Here is a 24,995-nt window from a genome sequence, read left to right as displayed (position 1 = left end):
GGAAAATACTACATTTTAAAAAGAAATTAACTGACTTTTCCATCTACCTCTCTCCATCACTTTTTCATTGTATTAACACCCCCCCCCCCCCCTCACCAAACCCTCGATAGAAGTACTTGGGTTAATGAGTAATATTTCAGACTCTTGCTCTATATATTCTATACAACTACTCCCATCTGCCACTACATAACATTTATAGATTGTCAATTCTATTTACCACCCACTGTACAAGAACATTGGTTTGATATGGAATATACCATACTACGGTTGTATGGTTTCTAATTATATAACATTTATAGAGTAACTAATCTATTTACCTCCCTCTGTAAGAGTACATGGGTTTGATGAGGAATATCCCAGATTCCTGTTCTATGGAGTCCAGAGTTTCCATCAGGAGGTTAGCGAGTCGCATCCTCTCGGAGCCCATGTCGTCCATCTTGTCCACCCAGCGCTTAGCCCGCTGAAAAAATAGAAGACAGATAAAATGATGCATGAACATTTCAATCAGTTTTGTCACAATACCTGCAGTACTGCTCTATTATAGTACAAATTGAAATAATTTGGCAACGTTTTAGTTGGTAGGTAATAAAACAATTGCTGTTACATCATACTGTGGGATCAATAGTTTTCGTGGTGGCTCAATTGTCGTGGTATTCGTGGATACCTTTTATCCACAAAAAAAATCTGCCACGAATTAATAAATTAGGGTTAAAAAGTCATATTTCCTTTTGTTTGTATAAGAGAATACACGAAATTTCGTCCTCTTGAACCTCTAAATCTTTATCAATCCACGAAAATTGGCCCCTGCAAATTTTAATGATTCCCCAGTATTCCAATGTCAATTTGCCCGGCAAAAATGTAGTACCTCTGTCAGTGTCAGTCAGGGGATTTTTTTTACTGTAAATAATTATGCATTAAATCTGGTGTTGAAGCTTCTCGTCGCATGCATATTTTTTTTACATACATTATCTGCGTAAAGCTCAGCTTTCTCTAAAACAAGGACAAATAACGTTTTCTTTCTAATTAATAAGTCTTCTATTACTGTAGATTCCTTATTTAACCCAAGCACTTAAATGTGCGATTCAGTTGTTTTGCATCAAATTGCAAAAATATGACATCTTTGCTTGCCTGTATTAGTTCTTAATGATAACAATCGGTTTACAACAACAGTAATCATATCTTACTTTGTTCTGTAAAGCCTCCATTTTGTCCAGAATATCAAACACATCCAGACTTTTGCTCTTCTTAACATTTATGTGATAGAGCAGAAAATATATTGATATGACTTTAAACATCAACACAAACACTATCAAACTGTGCTAACGCACAGTGATCAATTTGTCTGCATGGCCTGCTGTGTTATAGGATTGATGAAATCCTAAAATAAGCATCAGATTGATTGCTAAAATGTATTTACAATAAAATCATTACAATAACACTACAATGTTAAGGGGGCTACATGCCTTTAATCTCCTTCATCCTCTTATATTTACATTTAGTGCATATTTCCCCTTATGTTTGCATTTGAAATCTGCAATGTTCAATTTCCTATGAACACAATTTGCTAATCCATGCGCCATGAACACACATATAAACGTCTTCACGTGTTTTGAGTATACATATTTATTTTTGTAAGATTAAATGAAACATTCAACCTTACATAACCAATTTGATATGTACTTCTGAAAAATAATCATTAAATTATATCTACTCCTTAATTAAAAAGATTTTTCTCTAGAAATTTTTGTCACTGTATTTTAGCCACGGTAGTGTACTAAAATGGCTGTTCCATGTATGTTTCATATCAATCAAGTTCAGAATTTTTAAACAAAAAAAATATAACAAACTTTCAATAAACATACATGTATAATTAAAATATAATGGATGATAAAATTCATGCAGGAGTTATCCTTTTATCAGATAAACAACAGTTCCTTTAAATTTAAGTTTAGCAGCATTAAGAGAGAGAGAGAGAGAGAGAGAGAGAGAGAGAGAGAGAGAGAGAAAGAGAGAGAGAGAGAGAGAGAGAGAGAGTTTTTGTGATCGGCTTCGGCCGATCACAATTGTGTCCATATGAGGCATCCGGCAAATGCTTCCACGTGCGCACACATTCCGCTTGCATAAGTAGTTTTAATAAAAACTTGAAGTTTGGTTTAGTAGTTATGTAACATTTTACTCAGTTTTATTTAAATTCATTTACCTTAAGAGATGCAAACATAAATAAAATACAGTTCGACCTGTTAATTCAAGAATGCACATTTTGTCTCACGCGTGAGAATTTCGATCGAAAGATTCATTCAGTAATGCAGATGACCTCGATGAACTGACCTCAATCATAGGAAGATGCTCCATGAACTGACTTCAATCTATTGATTTATAAACAAGGTTACGTTATAATGCGACCTCAATAGCAAGTTATGATGACATTCAATGTTTTTCAGTCGCATTAAATTATTCTAATACAAATCATTCTTTCTATACGTGTTATTGCTCTTTGAAGAGCCCTACTCAGTATTCTAAAGAAAAAGATACATTGACATTTAATAGTTACGTTAAAAATATAAACTAGACAAGGAGTTTACGGACGGCTTTCCCCAAATATATTACAAAAATAACTTTGTTGACGTTTATAATGATGAAATTATGGTGTACAGATTCAAAATATTCTGTATTATGTAAAAAAAATACAGTACTTTTTTAATTATTTTACATAAAACTGATCATGTTGATTGCTTCTAGCTATCAATATATCATTATTGCCGATCATTCATTTAAAAGGAATACTTGTTTTACCTGTTGCCCCACTCCTTCAGAGGGAGGTCTTGCTTTACCAAGGGCAGTTAACTCCCGCTGTAACTCGTTGATCGTGTCCTGCATCTCCATCATCACCACGGTGTTGTGTCTCATTTGTTCCTCGTGCTTCCTTGACTCCTCATTCAACTGTTGCTGCCTGCAAAGTTTAATAACAATTAATTTGAATTTTAAAAAAATGAAACAACAACATGTTTTGTTCTCGTATTTTTCTTTCTGTAGGATAAATAAATGAAGTAAAAATATAAATGTAGCAGAATATAAGGCAAAAGGCATATGCGAAACATAAATGAAAACTTCTTCTCAGAGTTTGTATGATTTTTAAAAACCCTCTTTGTGTAAATTTCACAATAGCTCCAAAATCATAAAACAAGACCTCCACTACAACCACGAAAAGTGAAAACATAAATGAAAACTTCTTCTCAGAGTTTGTATGATTCTTAAAACCCTAATTGTGTAAATTTCACAATAGTTCCAAAATCATAAAACAAGACCTCCTCTATAACAACAAAAAGTGAAGACTCACAGTTTCTCGTGGTTTTGCAGCAGCTCTTTGAACGCCAGATTATCGGATGAGGCACTCTGAGGGACTCGCGTAGAGAAAGACTGGTTGCTCCCCCTGGTGGTGGTCTGTCCCCGCCCCGAGTCTGTCGATCCTCCCTGTTCTGGAGTGTGTTCCTAGTCTGGTCCCTGGGGACAAGCATTCCATGAGTAAGGATACCAGAGGCTCGCGGTCGATGTACAGCATGCTGCCGAGTACACTCGTTATCTCCTCTAGAGCTAGGCACGGACAACAACTCCTGATGACTTAAACTCAAAAAGATATAAATGGCTAACTGATAAACAAATTAAATCTAGAGAATGTGCAGTAGAATAATTCTTGATGACTCAAATTCAAAGAGACTGTGAATACAATTAAGCTAGAAACAGAATATATTACTGACATAAAACTGATTATGATGAAAAAGCTCATTACTCTTTACAAGTGCATAATATACAATCAAGATCTATCCTAATCAAGTTCTATGTAATTAATACATATTTTTTTTTAAATATTCACTTATAAATATCCGGCAAACTTGCTATACTCTTTATCATTCATAAATAAAGTTCATTATCAAGTTCAACAAAACTCACTTAGTAAATGTTCTTGGTCATGCTCTTTAATTGAGGCTGAATTTGTGTAACAAGAGAACTCGGTAGGAGCAGTTCTTTATTACATGTACTTAGACATTCATCTGGAGAGGGTACAAACCTGAGACATAAAAATAAATGATAATCCAGAGTTCTCATTAATATTTAGAGTAGGTGGAGGAAAAAAAATAGTAGAAGTCACCAATGCCGGCCGAAGGCCCAAACTGAGGGCCAGAGGCCCGATAGGGGTGAGTCAGAGAGGGGCTATACCGACCCTAAAATGTGCTACTACACCACTAAGCGTTCACAAAACGAACTGTACCGTGCAAAAAGCGTGCAAGATAATTGATTCAAGACACGCCTCAAAACGGACAAAAAAGCGTACCGTACCGTGCAATAAGCGTGCAACTTCCTTATAGGGCATATTGACCTAATGTCTTTTAATGAATACAGACGTATATTATTGCTTACCAGATAAGTTCAATATTTTGCAAGATTTTATAAAACACATTTTAAGATTTAAAACTGTTATTTTTTATTAAAACAGTTACAAATAATCATTTCTTTGGTTTTCGACTAAACTTGCATCGACGAATTCTTAATATTGTAAACTATTAATGTTTACACAATTCTTGGTACATTTGTAATACCATTTTGATTATTTTTATAATATGTTTGAAACATTGGGTACAAATATGCTGGACTTTACATAGCTTTAAGAGAGAGAGAGAGAGAGAGAGAGAGAGAGAGAGAGAGAGAGAGAGAGTTACCTGAGATGTAAAAAAAATAGCGTATGTTAAGAGGGAGTCTACGAGAAAACCATGCAAAAGTAAAAAATAATTATCCAAGACACTTTAAAAAATGGCATTTACATTTATATAATCTTAAAGAGGATGATCATAAATATTTGTAGTAAAAAGATAAATGGTGGATGTACCCTCATATTTAAGATATCCTCAAATCTATTTTTAGCTCTCCCCATTTGGCTAAAATTGAGTACAAAATGAAACTTTTACAACCCCTCACATAATATCAACGAACACAAAAAATTCATGTACTTTTGTTGTCTTTAAAGAGTAAACAATTATAACTATCCATAAAAACCATTATTTTGTTCACCATGTGGTTCTTTGGGGGAATCCCAGTAAGTTTTTTAAATAGAGTGAATACCTTGACTTTAATGTATCCGACTGTTGAATAGCTATATGTCTGATACAACGGATAAATAATATTTTTAATTTGTTTATATAAATTAAAATTATTTTGTTTACCATTGTTTCAAAGGAATTTGTTGGATTTACTGTAATTTACAAGATATCCAACTTTGAAAATCAGTGGAAAATGTTATGAAATTATCTCCCTTTGTAAACTCTTCAGTAAGTGAAGGGGGAAAACACCTATTGTTTACATGGAGGGAAAATGTCGTCTGGTGGGTGTTGCTTTGGCACAGCGACAGATTGTAACAATAATGTGATATATAATTTAAAAGACTGCGTGAAAACAACATATCACCATTTAAGATACCTGAATGCGAACTCTAAAGGCATAGACCTGCCAGAAAGTTATTTAATCCTGTGCAGAGCTGGTGTGAATGTTATTACTGCAGCCCATCTAGACCAAAATATTTGCAAGTTTCACAGGGATTTTCTTGGTGTGTATTGGAAGCGAAGCAAACGATCATGTACACATCCATTTCATGGAAATTCAAAATCAAAGCCAGACAGAGGCATCACCCCAGTAATGAGTAGAGAACTATGGCTGCGTCTTCAACTCTCAGTTCCCATAGGCGAAGGTATATATTTTTAAGAATTGTTTCCTTGCATTTACAAATTTTTCAAAAGCTCCATGCATAGGCTAAGTGTATGTATAGGCCTACTTATATTATGTCTATGTACTATATGTTAGGGTCCATTGTTATTTGTTATTCATAAGTTTACTTAATTATATTATAAGCAGGTATAACAGAATCTCATGATTTAAATTTTTAGCTTAGGTTGTATGTTGTTTCTGGTCCATTCATAACGCAGTCATCTTTGATTGTATACTTAGTCTCAAGATGTTTTTTTTTTTTTTGCATTACATTTTGCTTAGTTAATCATAGTTTATTGGACATTATCATAATTATTAAATACTCCAGTGTCCAAATGAATAAGAATGATCAAGATGATAAGATCATTATGTTTTTGGTTTTATTTAAAGCTGTATGCAGAACATGTGTTTCTAAACACAAAGCAGACCTCAGTCTTTGTGAACAAATTGTGGAAGAAATCAGAGGTAATTATTTTCAAATATTGATTAAGTATGACATTTTATGACAGTGACAGAAGGGATGGATCCATGATTTTCTCAGGGAAACAACTATAACAACTTTAACAATATACAAAGCAAATACTTGAGATAAGAAAGTTTTTAAAATTTATGAATCAAAAAGGCTTATCTGAAAGTAACCGGTACTGCATGGTAAAACATGTTCATCTTATCAAGCTATATACCCGGTACATTTATATGAACTTGTTATACATTTATAATAGTTAAATTAATACTAGTATATAAGTAATCAAATGATTACTATACAAGGACTTTTTTATTTATAGACAGAGTTCAACAAATGAGTAATCCACCATTACACCCAACTGATGATTTGCAAAGTTGCCTTTATGTCAATGGTATGGTTTAATTACATGCAAATAAATCCTTAAGACATGGTATTAAACAATAATAGTTTTTCCTTAGCCTTTCACACTACTTATGCAGATTTATAATAGGAAGGAACATTGAAAATGAAGCATATTTGATAGATATTTGTCAGCCCTGTAAAGGGATAAATAATTAAAGCTAATGTTGTATTTTTTATATGTTAAAACATTTTAGTGATGGTATAATTATAATAATACTTTAATTTTTTAGCTGATCCAGACAATGTTCCAATATCTGAGTCCAACCAAACTGACCATGCTGATGGTGAGTGTATAAAAACTGTAGTAATACTTGATACATCATATTTAACATTGTACTTTTAAGTAGTGATGTGCATCCTAATTTAATAAAGGGATAGGTGTTGGTTGTGTTAGAAGCTACTTTTTGACTTATTTAAATAGGTTATAATTCTTTAAAATGATATGGAAATGCAGGGCTCAACATTATAAAGTTTGTCTGATGTAAATCTCATTTTTAGATTGGACATGGTAGTTTCCATAAAACACTCAGAGTCAGCAGATTGAGTTGGAAAATTAAAATTTATTAAATTCACACAGTATAATTATTGAAAATATTAAGAATGACTCACCCCCCCCCCCCGGAAAAATAACTGTATCTGCTCATGTGTTCTTCATTGTGTAGCTGACATCAGAATATGTTTAGTTACATCATGGTTTTGAGTTCAGGTCATATTAATTGACTGTTTAGACTAATCAGATGACATGTTTCATAGAATTATTGTAATTATAATTATATATTATAATTAGACAAGATGAATATATTCCAAAATTGGGCCCTTAGAAGTCATATAATAATACTTGTACAATAAATACACAATATGCAGAATGTCCTGAATCATAATGAACTATAAACAAAATCGCTATACACTTCACTGACTTGTGTGCAGATGCATCAGTTGGAGAAATCCTGTGTACAATGTAATTGACAAATGGAAAAAAAAAATACACTAAAAGATGTGAACATAAACACCTATCATATAAATTGTGGGAATACACCACATAAGGTATTAAACATAACTTGAAACTGTATACTCAGTCTAAAGATGATTTTGCATCACATTTTTAGGTCACGTGAGTTACTCAGTGACCTATTTCTATCTGTTTATGTCCATCTTCGGCTGTTGTTCATCGGTTGTAAACTTTTGAACATTTTTAGCTTCTTCTCTGAAACCAATGAACTAACAGGGTTGTACCTAAGACCGAAGGGAGGGGTGGGGTATTTACCTGCCTATAATGATGTAATTACCCAGCTTTTATTGCATTTCGAACACAATTTAGCTATAAGCTACACCCTCAGACCCCCCTTCTACTTTTTTATTTCTTCCTTCTACTTCAATTTTTAGAGACAACCCCGAACTAAGTACATAGTTATGATGAAGAAGAACGCCTCTTCCAAAATTGTTCATGACCTCTGGGTCAGGGGTTCTGGTGTTAGGGCGGGGCTCTAATGATAACATATATATTTAAAAAATACATTAATTCTTTGAAAATCTTCTCCCCTGCTCCTAGCCAATGAACTAAGTATATAGTTATGATGAGGAAGAATACCTCTTCCAAAACTGTGAAATTCATGGCCCCTGGTTCAGGGGTTTTGCTGTTAGGGCGGGGCTCTAAGCATTATATAGTGAAATACATTGATTTTTAAAAAATCTTCTTTGATCCTGAATATAAAGCAGATGAACTATAAGTACATAGTGATGATGAGACAGTCCAAGAGTGACTCTTACAAAATTGTGAAGTTCATGGCCCCTGGGTCAGGGGTTCTGGTGTTAGGTAGGGACTATAAATGATTGCAGTAATTTTTTGAAAATCTTCTCCACTGTCAATCCTGTGTATTAATTCGATGAATTATGTACATAGTTATGATGAGGAAGAGTGCTTCTTTCAAAATTATGAATTTCATGGCCCCTTGGTCAGGGGTTTTGGTGTTAGGGCAGCGCTCTTATGATTATATAGGGTAGGGTGGTGTAATTTCACCTGATTATTTTTTTGTACTTAAGATTTGTTTAATTATGTCACTGTATGTTATGCTACAATTTTTTAAAAATTTTTAGAATTTAGAAAGTTTATTGGATTAAACAATCCCAGAATATCATTAATAGCCATGTAATTATAATGCACATGAATATACATAATTGCAAAAGCCACACTGCAGTTACTCAGGGGACCGATAAGCCCCATGGGCTTCTCGTTGAAAGCTTTGATAAGATATTCACTCCACTTTTTAACTGTTATATTGTCTTTATTAGTCATTAACCTTATAAATTTGTCTCACACGATTTATTTATTCTATGCGAACAGAAAGTATTCTGTACTGTTTTCCGCTCATTCAATATATTGTTAAACTAAAAATCCCCTCATGTGTAATAAACCCTCAAAGATGTAATACATTTTATTTTTTTACAGACATCAATATGTCAGACAGCGAAGCATTGCATTTGTCTCAGTCCACTGCTGCATCAAATTGGTCAGATATGCAAAAGTCTTCAAGGGAGAGGTACAATGATGCCATGCAAATGCTGACAAATGGCCACCTGGAGTTCCTTCGCTCTCAAGCAAGCCAACCTCTACAGGACTTGCAGTACTCAACCAGAGCATACTATGTGCGTCATGCAAAAGCTGCTTTTGAATTTATTTGTGACATCATACCTCCTGGTCAAGGTCATGATCTAGTTGATGAAGTAGTCTGCAGCTACAGATCAAGCAGCTCAGTGGTATCCCAACAAGATTCAATGACGGACACGGTAGTTGAGGCATATAAGAAGGCAGCAGACCATACAACTAGAACTCAGATTCTTTCCCTCATTGCCAATAAATATAGCAAAGCCACATTGTTGAAAATGATTGAGGGTATGACAATCCACCAAATTGATATGGCAAGAAAACATGCAGCTACCTACTGGCCTGGGCATTATGTTGATCCACCAAAGATTGTTCGAGTCAGAATATCAAAAGGAAAAATTCAGCATTTTATAGAGTTCATATCAGCTCCTATGTACCTCCATACAGTGGGTTTTGGTTCCAAACACTTGAAGCTCTCGTCAGGATTGGAAGTCAAAATACCTAAAGTAATCCGTACAATGATTGCATCAAGACTCATCACCGCATATGTTGCATATTGCCAGGACAATGATATTGTACCTCCATCAAGAGCCACATTATATAAGATAGTGAAAGTGTGTGCAGCATCACAGATGAAATCTTTACATGGTATTGACAACCTTGCCAGTGAAGGAGAATCAGGAATTTCCATCATTGAGAAAGCAGTGGAAAAACTATCTGAATTAGGACTTGATGAGTTAAAACTGAAGGACTTCAAGAATCAATTACAAGCTGTAAAATTGCATCTGAAGAATGATTTCAAGACACACCTTATCACAAAAAGCACATGCATTGAGCATTGCATGCAATATGCTTTATCTGATTCCCGTTGCGATCATGAACATTCAGAGACCTGCTCATCTTGTCACCAAGTGAAAAATGTCACCACTGAAATTGCTCAGTGCCTTAAAGGTGTCCACTGTGAAGCTAATGTGAAAGAGGAAATTCAACATGATGTAGACTTGTCATGTGAGAAAATAGTGAACTGGCGAAATCATTGCATAAGGACTGTGAATCAGGATGCATGTAAGAGAGATATTCTGAACGACCTTCGAGAAGATCAAGGATTTATAATCATGGACTGGGCAATGAAATATTTGCCACAGACATTCAGAGAAACTCAGAGTGAATGGTTCGGAAAGCAAGGGATCAGCTGGCATGTATCATGTGTCCTCGTACGAAGAAATGGTACAGAAGATGATGAACCATTAGACATTCTTTCCTATGTCCACTTTCTTCAAAATGGAACACAGGGATGGTTCACGGTTTCCAAAATTCTTACCCACACTTTGCAGATGCTTCATGAGAGTCACCCACATCTGAGAGAAGTATATTTACGCTCTGATAATGCTGGATGCTACCACTGTACCCCTCTTCTGGCATGCCTTTGGAAATTAAGGAACGATTCATTTGTGACAATCAGAGAGTATAATTTTAGTGAAGCACAATCTGGCAAAGATTTGTGTGACTCGCGCACAGGGAGTTGTAGAATGCACATCTTAAATTACATCAATGAAGGTAACAATGTCACAAATGTCTTTGAGATGAAAGATGCCCTTGAGAGTCATGGGGGAGTGCGAAATACATTCACTTCCATCATTGATGTTGATATGAGCACCCAGCCTGTACTGTCAGGTCAGCTTCAGATCCCCATAAGCCAGTACAACAACTTCACCTGTATGGACAGTGGTATTTTGGCATTCAAGTCTTACGGTTTCGGAGAGCAGCTTATTCCATCCGAAAAGCTTGAAAGTATTACAAAAAACATGATGGACATCCAAGAAGCTATGGTAAGATTTTAATCTTAAAAGTATCATTTGTTTTATATTGTTCAATTTACCGGTAATGTATATTGCGATTTTCATACATTTGAGTAAACATGCATGTAATACTTCTATTTTTTCACAACAGATTGTTGCAAACGCCAAACCACCCACTGACAAACCAAGACAAAAGAAAACTACAAGTCGTTTGCTGTCATGTTGTGATCCTGATTGTGTAAAAGAGTTCAGAAAAGAGAGTCAACTGCTAAACCACCTAGCTATTGGTAATCATGTGTACGACAATGAAGAGGCTGACAACATACTGGACACCTCGAAAAGAATGTGGGTGCAGGCATGTACCAAAATCAGATCTACTCAACCCATTGTTAGCATTGAAACAGATGATCGGAATGTGGCTGATGAAGTTTCATATGAAACACAGGCATATGCACTGAAACAAAGGAAGAAAAGTGCAAGATTTTCCAGTGCTGTGAAAAAGTTTTTGTTTGAGATTTTTGATGAAGGAGAAAAGACTGGTCGAAAGGCAAACCCATACACAGTAAGCAAGCAGATGCGATCAGAAAAAGACTCAGATGGGAAAAGACTTTTTAGTCCATGTGAATGGTTGACACATCAGCAGATTAGAGGTGTTTTAGCCAGTTTTGTCACAAAAAAGCAGAAACTGTCAAGTTCTACTTCACAGGCTAAGCGGTTACAGTTGCAGGAGGTCGGTGATGAGCAGGATGAACTTCTTGAAAATATCATCTGTAGTCTTCAGGCAGCAGAACATTTTGATACTGTTCAAGACATAGCAAATGAACTTGTGGATTAAATGCATTTGACTGGATTATATCGATCGGTATTGTTGGAAATCATGTTTACCTAATTTATACAAATATTGACATTATAAATGATAGGCTAGAAGGAATACTGTAATATTGAGTTAATTGAAATCTCCATAATTTACAAAGATATAAAATTTTACAATTTAAATTTGCTCTTTTATTCAACAATGTTGCAGAATAGGTTTTACTTTTGGATATCTTGTTCTAAATGTGATGGTGGGATAAATAATGATTCAAAATTGTTTGATATTTTACTATAGAGAGAGTTAATTGTGTACTCTCCAGTACTGACAGGAATTTTGTGACACAGATTTAAGTTAGTCCTTGGCCATTCTTGAATGCTTCTTGTGAGTAAATATATGTAGTTAGGTATCCTGTATGATTTTTAAAAGACAGACTAAAATTAATGACAACAGTGTTTCGATAATTATTATTTAAAATGCATACATGTATATAAGTTCCAGAAGTTTTCATTTTTTTGTACTTCTTGAACACATTCTTGTACACAATATTAATTAAGTTTTGTAAACATCCTTAGCAATGTTTGTTACATGTAAATGAAATAGACAAGTAGGTATGCATTAATACTGGTTTTGAATTAAATATGAAATTACTCTGAAATTGTGATTTTATGGAAAAAAAATTATGTTTAAAATCATGTGTGATAATTTATCATTCTAGCCTTAATTATTGATTTTCTAAGTTAATACATTTTCAATGAATATTCCTTTAATTATAATGTAATGAATTGTAATACCTTTTAGATGCAATTAATTACTCTAATAGAATTACTGTGTAAAGTACTGTTTTAAGCTTTATTTAAAGTGCAAATAATTGACTGTTGACCTTATCAAATAATATTTATCAACAATATGTATACAATACTGTTTATTTAATTAAGCTTAGCATTATTTTTTTTAGCAAAAATGACAACTTTTTAAATTTAATATTAAGAAAATAATGAGAGACAGTTGTGGGTCTTTTTATGATATTGTATTTTTATTTTTTTTTTTTCAAAACATAATGCACAGTTAAATTTATTACAAAAAACAGATTTTTATGTTGACCTTATCAAATGATATTACAATAATTTTTTTTTTTTAAATAACAGAGAAACATGTAGTTCCTGTATGGGTAAAAAATGGATTTGTTGATAAAAATGATGTATCTTTGTTTTAAGCATAGCTTGTTGCTTTTTTAGTTTCCGAAGAATTCCTTTTTAATGAAAATATGCTATTTAAAGACCTTCCAGAAAATACAAAAATTATTTTTTTCTAAAGTGTGTATCAGGTGTTATAGCTCTTAGAATTTTAATGAAATAAGATCAGTGAAATTCTATTTTTAGAACATTATGAGATTGTAAGAGTTGTCTCTCTTTGGTCCCTTCAGAATTTAAAATTTTATATGATGGATATGATAAACACTCTATATATGTATGTATGTCAAATATATTTTTTATTGAAATTTGTTTAAAATGAAATACAGCTACTCATTAACTTGGTATTTTCTTCATGATTTTCACTACTTTTTATAATTGTTGCTAATGGCAACCATAGGGGGTGCTGTAATCCATATCAATTACCAGATTTTGACCAAATTCACAGGAAATGCTTAAAATATATCAAAATTGATAATTATGATAAAAGAAACTAAAATGAAGAACCTAACATGAATAGCCTTCTGCATGGTTTTGTCGTAGACTCCCTCTTAAGAAATCAATAAATTATGCCTAAACAAGAAGTGAAATATATATTATTTTATATATATCCTTTTCAAATTAAAAAAAAATATACCCAGACCTAAATCACGCGGACCCAAAATATTGTATGGGCTCTCAACTGAACGTGAAGTTAAATTTTTATGATCTGAAAACGTAAATGGGTATCATTTAATCTATTTGTTCTTATATAAATTCAAATTAATTTCCCACACATATTTATTAATCAATTGATATATTATCAAAATTTAAAACAGTTTAAGTCATGTGCTTTTATTTCTAAACAGACGTGATGTTGTAACTGGCAATCCGATTAAAAGGTCGGGAGCTTGCCTGAACGCCTTATTTTCTGTTATCGGAAAAACCCTTTTAATATAACACCTTTTGATTTGTTAATTTATTTACAGCTAAACTTTAATCCAATTAAAAACGAGAGATGAAAACATTTCATATCATGTTTTTAAATATATTTGGATGTGCTGTAGTAAATGACAACCACATATTACCGGTGACTCGAATGAGTTGTACTTCAGCTACTTATGTTGCAATAAATAAAAAATAAAACACATTTTTATAATGATTAATTATAGATTAATACCTGTAATAAATCTTAGTAAATTGAATGCAAACTTTGAACAAAAAAAGACACGCATTCCATCAAGAAACATTCAACTTTTTTTTTCTGCATAGCTGGAAATGGCGTCGGGATTACGTGAACAAAAATCATTCTTGCTATTAACATTTACAGAAGCTGGTCAGAAAATCAACGGTCTTTCATATTGGGTTCTATACACAACTGGCGTTATTGTCTTATTTGTTTTTTGTTATCAGTTTTTTGTACTTTACAACTAACTCTGTATATCTGGACGCTTAAACATGTGTACATGAGATGCCGGTATTCACACCTTTCGACGGACACCTGTTGAAAACTCATCACAACCTGCCGTGTGAATAGTCTGAATTAATCTTACTTCTAGATCTACTTTGTTAGTTTGAGCTTTTCTTAATCTCTAAAAAAACAAAAGTACTGTCTGTAGATATGTACACAAACAACTACACTTCAGACTATCGGTGCATGGATCCGTAGAACAATTCAGCGACTCTATACATGCGGGATTTTCACAAATTCTGAACTTGTGATAAAAATATCAGTTACCGAGTGCATTTATGTACCAAATAAACTGATTAATTAAATAGATGACTGAGATATAATATTATTTTGCAAGTACATGTAAGCACAAAAACAGCTTTTTTAAATCTATCTTCATTCAATCCAATATGTGTGATGTGAAATATCGTCGACATTCTAACCGTCATGACCAATCTATTGTATCGTCTATTGTACACATTTTTAGTCATGGTGTTGAAATCGTCGTGAAAACCATGAGTCTAAAAAAAAATTAGTTAAATTCATACAAATAAAAATCTAACTACAAAACTGACCAGTCAGGAAGGGCTCCGCTATGACAATTAATATAGAGAAGTGAAAAAACTTTGAATGCCATCCTCTTTATATTAACAATGATGAAAAATAACTGCCCGGTATAAGATGTAAAGATCTGCAATATATAGGATCTCATGATTAGTAGTTGGATATGATTTTCATCCAACAATAAAAGTGGTTTTTTTTCTTGAGCCTTAGTGAGGGGATAAAACACACAAGTTGGATAAAAATCATATTATACTACAAATCATATAAGATTCTAATTATCCCATGTGTTATACACCACAATCAATGTTTACACTGTTAGTAAAACTCCACATTATTTTACTTCATTATGCCTACGCTAATCCCATTGTAAAGTCACAACTGTGGGATATAAAAAAAAATATCTAATGAGTCATATCCACGGGATAAAGGGGGTTAACATGGGATAAAATAAAATACAAGTAATATTCATTAAAATATTTACCTTTATATGCATTAAATCTGAGAGGGATTTTAAAAAGAAAACTGAATAATATTTTTAAAAAAAGTAATGTGTGGGGGTTCTTGTTTTCTTTCTATCTTTCTTTTTTTTGACTTTGTTTGTTTGTTTGTTTATCAGATTCTTTTCAAACTATACATGTATTTAAGCTCAAAAAGTATAATACAATCTTATTTCAAAAAATTACAGATCTATGTTATTATCAGGTAATCATGTAGTGATCAGGTTGTAAAGTGTCATTTAATAATCAATGATACTTAGGCTTTGCCTCAACTTCAAACAAACATCACTTGCAGACACATATCTAATACCTATAACAGATAAAGACAGACCTTAGATTTTCTGAGACAGGCAAGATAATTAATCTCAGAGGAATAATTGTCCTGCTCTTATCCATTTATTGAATTTAATGGGGGTTTACAGAAGGGATATTTGCAAGTACTATTCTTAAGTTTTGCTTTAATATAAACATAGCAACCAAAAACAACAACAACACCAAAACATCTATCCAAAAACTGATATGTAATCAATTTATTGTAATTCATATATTTTTTTTTATTTTACAGAATCTAAGTATTTGGACTAGAACGAAATATATTTTTTTTATCAAATATAATCCTTAAACTGCGGGGTAAAAATATAAGGGTGCAGCTCATGGAATGAGTTTAATTTGATTACATTAAAAAAAGAATGAAAATTATAAGTATCAATTGTATTTTTAAAATTTAAAGATAATTCCTGAATGTCCAAAAACTCTAAATAGCAACCTTGTATCTGCATAAAACAGGGATAACCTCTTCTAAATTTACAATAAGATTTTTTTTTCAGAAATGACAGAATGGGGTTATTGTCTAATTACCTGTTAAAAATAACAGCATTTAGGCAGAAAAAATATAATGAATAATTAAAAAAATAAAAAAAGTGAAATAGGATATCTTAAAACATATATTGTGTATGGTATTATAAACAAAATTAAGTATGAATACTATATTCTAAATCCATAATTCAAAGAATGAGAGAGAGAGAGAGATAGAGAGAGAGAGAGAGAGAAACGTGTGTTGATTATAAAAGTAGTATCACTGAACTATATTATTTACTTTTAGGTTTCCATAGTCGGTCAATTGAGCGGGATTTTACGTCAGGACTCCACGTGCTTCGCTTGTCAATCAGTTGAAGTATAACAGTACAGATCATGCCATGCGCAGCGTGCTACTTCGCTCCTCCTACATAGCTAGAAAAAAAATCATCGAATGAAAACGTTTTTGTTTAATGCTTTCTTAAATCCTTTTTAAAAGAGTGTTCCTTTTTGAAATTATTCAACAATAATTTCCTTCCAACTTCATGATTATAACTTGTACTGGCAATCAAAGTCTCTTTCTCTCGCTCTCGTATCATTTTTTAACTAGATAAATTCTTAATATATTTATCACTTTTAATAGTCATTTGTTGATAACCGAGTATTTTTCATATCTTGTTTACATCAAGTTTGTGAGGAAAACGGTAAATTAAATATAAACAGGTTAGTCAGCATTGATAATAATAGAAATAAAGCATAAAAAAATGTGCATGTGCAAAATGTCAGTTAAATCGTATGCGTACAGTGAAAAGAGGACACTAGTCCAACAAAATAATGAATATTGCCATTAAAAGCTATTGACTTGTGCATAATCAATTGTGTACATATCGTATAAAATATGTTACATGCATAGTTTAACGAAAAGGGACAAATAGACGCCATATTTTGACTATACACGCGATCTGATTTTTGATAAGAGAAGCGATGACGGGTTACATGTAGGTATAATGTGTATACGATTAAATGCAGAAAATAATAGAATTAATATTTAAATATTGTAAAATTTTTGGAATTTACACAAAGAAAAAGAGAATTTCTTGACAATGTTAAAATTCTAAAAGGGTAATTATTCTGGTTTGATACCACAAATATGGCTCAAAGTACAGAGACAGAGACTAGTATACTAATAATTTGATCTGCATCATGATGAAATATATCTGATCAGATGGGTACGGACTCTCTGTCAGCGTTATAAAGGGACAAAATGACCCCGCCGCCCTGGTGTCACCATCTCCAAAGTTATTTGTTGCACAAACCAATGTGTATACAACAATTTCTATCATGCAAGCCTTACAAATATACATTTATATCATTATTACATACATAAATACAAAATTAATTGAAATGATTTTTCAAGGGTGGGGTACATAAAAAGCACATTTACATGAAATTACATGTACTAATATGTATAACAACGTGTGATTTATGCAGTCAGAATAACATTTACGTACAAGATTTAAAAAAAACCCCAGATGCAGCTAGTCTAAATTAAAGAAATCGCATCATGTTAAAATTCTGCAACACTGACCAGTAAGCCAAAGGGAAGTAACTCTAAAAACTGATGTCTTGTTCTCTACACTGTTGACATTTTCAAGCATTTGAATCTTTAAAACTGCACAAAAAGCCCCCACCAAACTTATAAAATATTATCATGCAAATAAATATATTCCATATTCAGTGGACATGGGTCCCAGGTGTCACCCCAAGACTAGAAAGTGGTACCCATTCTGTTTCATGTAGCTCAACAACCTACCAGATGATGACACTGTTGACAGTGGATGTAGTCTCAGGGTGTGTGACGCAAACCTTCTTTTACATCAACCTCAGTGCACGAGACCACTTCAGGTTTGAAAGAAGACTGCGGACCTCCTCTGCAAGGATGGCTGAAAAATATGGAAGGCAGTATTTGATCCAAACCACTCTTTTGATCAAGCTGCGCAAAATCTGTACAAAAAATGGTGTGCTGAAAAATAAATCAGATAAGTTAAATTGGCATTGGATAGCATCATTTAATCTATTTAAAAAGACTATAGACACTTCTGAGAATTTAATGGTAATATAGAGCACACAAAAATAACATAATATTAGAAAAAAGTCTGAGTAAAACCTAAGTTTGGTCCAGATTCTATATTGAACAAATGGTCAGTCAAGATTTATCTCCAAAATCATGTATGATTAAAATAAATATACAAGCAAAGAACTGCAATAGTGGAGTGCAACACAGGTGATCAACAATTATTTTATCCAATTTACCATAAAACCCCACTTTTTGCCTGGCCACCGTTATTTTACCCTCTACACTCATACAGTATCAACCTCCCTTATTTTGAAAATGACAGCTACTTCCATTTTCAAACTTATACTTACCGAATTAAGTTTACTTCTACTTTTTAAAATGTTGTATCTGCTCTTTTCATTATGAAATAATAAAACTTTTTTTTCAATTTTAAGCTACAGGACATTTCAAAATAGGGTCTCTAAAGGGAAAAGAATACCAATTCATTTCCAATAGGGTTCAATGTTAACCTTAATACACCTGGCTAGTTTGTTATTATACTTGCAGACATATCTGTGGTCACCTTTGAAAGTTCACTCCAAGCACTAACAACAAATCAGTACAAATACAGAGAGTCCCACGGCGTTTATAGGTCAAAATTGAGCTTGTTTACAACTTACAGGGATCCGCATCAAATAAATCCAAGTCCCAAAATTGACAACCCCTCTTATTTCTTTACTTTATGTAGTACTTCTTCTATCCATCATTGAATTTAAACAATGATAAATTTACTTGGAAATAATCATTATTTCAGCAATTAATTCAGCCAATCACTTTAGCCAAACCTTTTTTCGCACGGCTCAATCTTGTATTAACACTTCTCTGATGTCAACATCCAGTGCATTTGTACTCTCATTCCATTATCTGTACTAATCCAACAAACAGATCAAATAATTTTTTGGAATGATACTGAAATTGACATTGGTAATTGAAAACATGAGCTTCTGTAGACATATACACTGTTATTAATGTGTCTGATGAAAGTAATGGCTTTTCATAAGAATTTCAAAAGAAATAAACTGATAGTATACAAATATAAAACGACTAGATTCACAACATAAATCATAATGCATTGATAACTGCAAAAAGGTACCAAAAAGAAATTAAAATCCACCCGCATGGCATAATAACTAAACATATGATAAAAATACATATATTACACGTGTTAGGCATGCCAAGACAATTCTAAAATGGTATTATGAGATTAAAATCTTTGTCAAATACAAAAACATTAAACTGGCCCAACACTTATAACCCTTCCTATGTAATTGCCTGTTGAAAAGCTATGTTTAACCCTTTTCCCAACCACTAACGGAGTCCTAATTATTTGTGGTTCAGTATCTGGGCCATGATAAGTAGCATCTATAAGCTTCAGCAAGTGTTCTCTCAATACACAAATAGGATGCTTTTATACCTTTGGTGCTAAACAAAATAACCTCTTTGTTTTAATGTTTTTGCTTTAACATCTATTTTCTTAATCGAATTTGAGCCTCAAGGGCTTTCCTTTTCTCATTCTCCTCAATGGAAACATTATGAATGTCTCATTTGCATTTGGGCGAAACATTATAAAGTTGTCTAACATTCCAAACACTGTCTCACTCATTTTATCGTGAGGAACAACATATTGGCTTCGATCTTTGAGTTTATCAGAAGGGTTATTGTATGCATTTCCAGGTTAATGTTCTCTTAAGGCACCAGAAACAAGTTTATGGAATCCACAAAACAGCAACTGGGCAATCTGACGCAGCACTGTTAAGGTTTACGTTGTGGTCGCGCCGACCCGAAAGTACGGGAAATGTTGACTATGACATCATACAAAACAACAAGTCGTCAACAATGCTAATAAATAAAGTAATTTCCGATTGGCATGGGAACGAAAACATTTAACTACATTAATAATTAAGGATCCATGCAACTTTGTAGTCAAATAAGTCCAACAACGTAAAATATTAACAACTGGCTGATCGCAGTGCACTTGCCAATGTGAAGTCATACTGTAAATTTTGGTAAACTGGATTCTTATTTAAATGAGCAATTATCTTATGCCGATTGTTTGTAACTCCATGTACATTGTTTAGAAATGTACTGATTGTCTCTCTGTGGTAGTAAACTACCTCAGCAATAAAAAAGATTACATTGAACCACGGAATGGAATAAATAATACTGTTGGTATCCCTTGAACTGCAATACACTTTAAAAACGCACCACATTTCTCATTGCCTCTGCAAGAGAAAAAAATTGAGCAATCTCATTAAAGTTAATGTTTTAGTCTTGCTTTTTGAAAAACAACACTTACTTTCCTGGTTAGTTTCAGGATCTTCAACATTAGATTCAGAATTTCCTTGTTCATCTTCATTCTTTTTTAAGAATAGGTGATGTACACTCTGCCATATTTACAAAAGAAGTGTTACCTTTGCTGCATATGAGTTTTTGTTCATTACTGAGAGATTCCCAGTCGTTTTTAACATTAGACAAAATTTCTGATTTATACTGCTGCAAAAATTCTGTGAAAGATATGTTTATTTTAGCCCTATTAGATATGAAACTTTGGATGTTGTTAATGATTATATGACCAACTGATACATCTTCATTGATTATCATTTCCTCACAAGCAGATGTTATGTCATTGAGAATGTCTTTGAATGTGCCCAATGTTGTTGATGCTGCTTTATTATGCATGTCTCTTAGTCCTAGGAAAAATACCTCTTTTTCTTCATTGCTTGCAAGGAATCTTTGATACGTCTTGCCATTCTTTCTCGTTTCATCTCCAAACAATCAAAGGATTTTCTGTTGCCCCAGTATCACACCAATGGGTTTTTGTCAATTGCTACCTTTTTACACACAATGTTGTCTACTATTTGTCTTGATGGCAATTTATTAGCTTCTCTGTTACCTAACTTTAAAACACTTTCAATAACTGATGGGATGTTTTTTGGCAACATTAAGAGAGGTCAATTCCATAATACATTCTCAAACCTTGGGGGTGTATGATCCAGAATCTTCATCAAATATTTTCTTTTCAACATCATCATGCAATAAATTCAGCAAATAATCTCTTTCTGTTCCAGTGTTTTGATAACACTTTTCAACTTCAATAATTATTTTGCAGAGTCATCATTACCCTCTGGTTTTGTCTGAGAAACAAATTGCAGTTTTGTTAGCCCTGTCTGCATAGCTTTATATTCGGACAACAATTACTTAGATCTTTTGTTTCTTTTGTTAGCAAATATGAGCAATCTCTCTCCAGTTCCTGATATCTTCTGGCTGTTTTTTTTTTATTTCCTCTCGTTTTCTTTTTCTCTTGAGAAGCAAATTCTCATACCTAAGTTTTCTTTTGGCTTTTGCTTTCCATTCGTCAATCTCTTTTTGTTTCTTTTTCTGTTATTTCTTTGACTTTGTTTTGTTGTAAATGTTTACACACCTCTATTTTTTCTTTACAAAGAAGTTCTCTTTATTTTTATCGTTATGTTCGTTTAATGTGTTATTCAAAGACATCAATGTCAAATTAACTGCTTCGGACTCAACTGTTGCCATAATTGGCTTTTTAACACCTCGTGCAGTTACCGTCTTAACAGAAATCTCAAACAGTGCAGCTTCAAAAACAGTTTTATATTTCCCCTTCGTTTTCTTAAAATTTTCATTTGTGCGTCTTAACTTCCTAACTAGAGCATCTGAATTAATACTTTCATAATCTCAGATATAATTTAATATAAAAATTTGATCAATTTTACATAGAGGAACATTGTCATTGTTCTATTTTTTAAACATGTTTAATGCTTCTTTATTGGTTATTTTTTTAGGGAGGGGGGAGGGGGTATTTAACATTTATCATCACAGTCATCCAGAATTGTTATTCCTCTCTGATTTTCAATCAATGCCCTTTTTGTTTCAAAAATGCTACTTGGAATATCTAGGGGTCCAATGATTTTCTTTTCACGCTCGAAAACAATTTTGTCGGCAATATCTTCTATCAAAGTTTCGAGAATCTCTGTTTCCTGGTACAGGTAGTCTTGGACATTTTATTTTTTCGAAAATTTCTCTAGCATTTAGATAGTTGTTATCACCATAAATCTCTTTTACAAATTTGTCAAACATGCTAAGCAATTTTCTGGCATTATCTGAAAATATGTTGCTGGCTAAACGGCCATCCACAATTTCCCTTACAAAGGAAAGTTTGGGAACCAAAAATCCCGCTCTTCGCCTTGTAATTACCTCACAAAAAATACGCTTTGACATACTCTTGATCTGTTGAAAGTGGTGAATTAATGACATTATAGTATGTAAATCGCCTACCATAATCAATTCAATATAAATTTCGCATGTTTCTCTGTTGACATGTCAAAATTAACATTTTAGTCTTAATATTTGATCGAAAATTATCCATAATAAAAACCACTTCGATAATATGTTTAAACATAACATTAAATCCAAGAATTAATCACGCTAGATATCTTTTTAAATGAAATAAAAGGTGAAAACCAGTGTGAAATATGGGAGCCGCAATTTTTGATCGGAAACGAGGCTATCAACACACCACATATTGTTTCGTCAACATATACGTATTGCCGTGCATCCATACGTCATTTTTTATCATAATTAACAACATAAAGTAGTATATATTTTATTTGGCATAGTTAAAAGGGTGCCTTTGAATTAAAAAGACAAAACACACTTACCGCTCTCTTTCAACTTATTTTTCTTTGGTTAAAACACGTGTTTCTCCAGAAGTAGAGTAAACAGCATGCGCTCTGATCATTTTGTAAACTGGTTCCTTTTACTTTCGGAACATATCGTACGTATTCGTCAAGTTATAATCCGTAAAAGACAGCCATTCTTCACGCCTAAAATACGCATGACGTCAGAGACATATAAAAATAGGAAAGAGTGAGTTACAGTCCTTTGTTTTAGCATGCCTACACGTGTGTAAATGCAAATACACCCATATCGTTTCAAACAATTTACCACCATAGACAGTTCAACATATAGATTAATTGAGTTTAGAAAAACAAATAAAAACTTACTTTGTTGCTTAAGAGCGCCGAATGGACGAGATAGTAATCAAAATGTGCCTGGAGCACATGTAAACATTGCACTTCTCAGAATGGCGGGGAAAAATGTAAACTTCAATAAAAACTGGACACAGCTCGAATCCGTAACACACTACATTGGGGTTACAAAGTCCAGTTCCTGTAGAAGCTCACTAGCCTGGAGGAACTCTACAATGTGTTATACGTACACATGATCATTATTAGAGTGAAGGGGTGGGAATAAAATGGGAACAATGTTAATAGAGAGAGCAGGTTATACACAAATTGATAACACTTGTAGGCCTTGAAGTCTCCCGTATAAACCATTGGCGATTTCATGGGGGGGGGGGGGTTGTTCCGGGAGTCTGACCTCCCCTTTCTCTGGGACATATGATTTTTTTTTAAACTTGTGTCTTTTTAAAGGCAATCTTTTACCATTTATGATATTATTACTGTAATTATCTCAAGTAAATACTTTTAAAATTGCTTATTTGAGGAATTTCGTACAGATTGAGTGTAGTGTAATTTTGTTTTTACATGAAAAAACGTGGTAATTTGTTTAAATTTAAACGAAAAATACAAAGAAAAATACGAAAAATAATTATATAACCTGCTTATGCCAGTTGTGCTAGTTTTCTGGAATGCTAGCTACGTTTATACCCAAATGATAGACAAGAAAACTTTTTTTTTCTTTTTTTCCCCAAGAATCTGAAACTCTTTTACAAAAATAACCTGTAAAGAGTTTATATATAATCCATTATGAAAATGCACAACTTTTAAAAACGTTCTTAAGTATGATTGCATCTGTAACACTGCCGGATGATGTAACGCAGCCATTACAGAGGTCACATTAAATTCCCTTGGACGACAATTGTTTGTACCATTATATTTCACATGTACCATCTATTCAGCAGAAAAATTATCTCAATTCTTTTTTCATATCCTATCATTTAAACCTTTACTTAAGAAGGCAAGCAATAGAAATTAAAATTGATAAATAGTTCAGACTTTAAACATCAAAGACATAAAAAAACCCCAAAAAATCAATTTTTATAATAGCTTGTCGTAATTAGTCTGAATTTTTTGGGTTTCTTAGTGTTTCTTTTCTATTAAGCATATACACACGTTCTCGCTGCTAGAGACTTGTTTTTTTTTTATTGCTAGAAATTTAGCAAATCTTCCTTACATAAACCGAAACAGCTAAACGATCAATAATGCAGTGCACTCTGATGCTGAAAAAGATATGAAATAGATAGAGACGAGATAAATGTTGGTTAAATTTAAGCACGGAATACGTTCAAAAGTCCCTGTTTGTTGACAAATAATGAGTTTTGCATGTAGTGATTTTCACCCCTTTTTTTCAAAATTGCTGAATTCGCTTCTGTAAACAATTGAATAATGTAGACCCTTCATTGTTCGTGGCACAGGATGAATAACCATCTTCAAGTTTTCCTTAAAGGTTGCATACAAATGCTTAACTAAAAACTAAAAGAAGTAGATGGTAGAGAATCCGTTTGATGTGTGTCTGCCAGATAAAAAT

General features: G+C 32.9%; 3 protein-coding genes and 2 long non-coding RNA genes across 9 annotated transcripts in view; 2 read left to right on the top strand and 3 right to left on the bottom strand.

Annotated features, from left to right (window-relative positions):
• Positions 1-24,995, top strand: part of LOC128170918 (neurogenic locus notch homolog protein 2-like) — a 658,320-nt gene that overhangs the window by 180,404 nt on the left and 452,921 nt on the right. The gene's annotated exons all lie outside the window — the stretch shown is intronic.
• LOC128170934 (uncharacterized) overlaps positions 1-24,995 on the bottom strand; it is a 278,519-nt gene that overhangs the window by 7,393 nt on the left and 246,131 nt on the right. For all 4 annotated transcript variants that reach the window (XM_052836714.1, XM_052836711.1, XM_052836712.1 and 1 more), the window contains one exon: positions 318-460. In XM_052836714.1, coding sequence (XP_052692674.1) covers positions 318-460 — 143 coding nt within the window. The remainder of the gene's footprint in view (positions 1-317; positions 461-24,995) is intronic.
• Positions 2,070-3,586, bottom strand: LOC128170957 (uncharacterized). Its single transcript, XR_008241960.1, has 3 exons — positions 3,338-3,586; positions 2,794-2,950; positions 2,070-2,366 (listed from the first exon to the last, which is right to left on the bottom strand). It is a non-coding gene; the product is annotated as an uncharacterized LOC128170957 (long non-coding RNA).
• Positions 3,949-24,995, bottom strand: part of LOC128170951 (uncharacterized) — a 55,038-nt gene continuing 33,991 nt past the window's right edge. Inside the window, exons 6-11 of one of the 2 annotated variants that reach the window (XR_008241954.1) lie at positions 23,450-23,644; positions 23,105-23,269; positions 19,161-19,292; positions 18,126-18,255; positions 16,614-16,747; positions 3,949-4,066 (exon numbers count right to left, since the gene is read on the bottom strand). This is a non-coding gene — a long non-coding RNA (uncharacterized LOC128170951). The remainder of the gene's footprint in view (positions 4,067-16,613; positions 16,748-18,125; positions 18,256-19,160; positions 19,293-23,104; positions 23,270-23,449; positions 23,645-24,995) is intronic. The other variant, XR_008241953.1, reaches the window with a different exon arrangement.
• Positions 4,790-7,222, top strand: LOC128170943 (uncharacterized). The gene is made up of 4 exons (XM_052836725.1): positions 4,790-5,737; positions 6,145-6,219; positions 6,540-6,611; positions 6,853-7,222. The coding sequence occupies exons 1-4, from the start codon at positions 5,365-5,367 to the stop codon at positions 6,963-6,965; spliced, it is 633 nt and encodes a 210-aa protein (XP_052692685.1). The 5' UTR covers positions 4,790-5,364; the 3' UTR covers positions 6,966-7,222.

This window comes from Crassostrea angulata, chromosome 2, assembly GCF_025612915.1.
Source record: "Crassostrea angulata isolate pt1a10 chromosome 2, ASM2561291v2, whole genome shotgun sequence".
Taxonomy (NCBI): domain Eukaryota; kingdom Metazoa; phylum Mollusca; class Bivalvia; order Ostreida; family Ostreidae; genus Magallana; species Magallana angulata.
The sequence above is the reverse complement of the archived record's forward strand: the minus strand, read 5'-3'. Positions and strand labels throughout refer to the sequence as shown.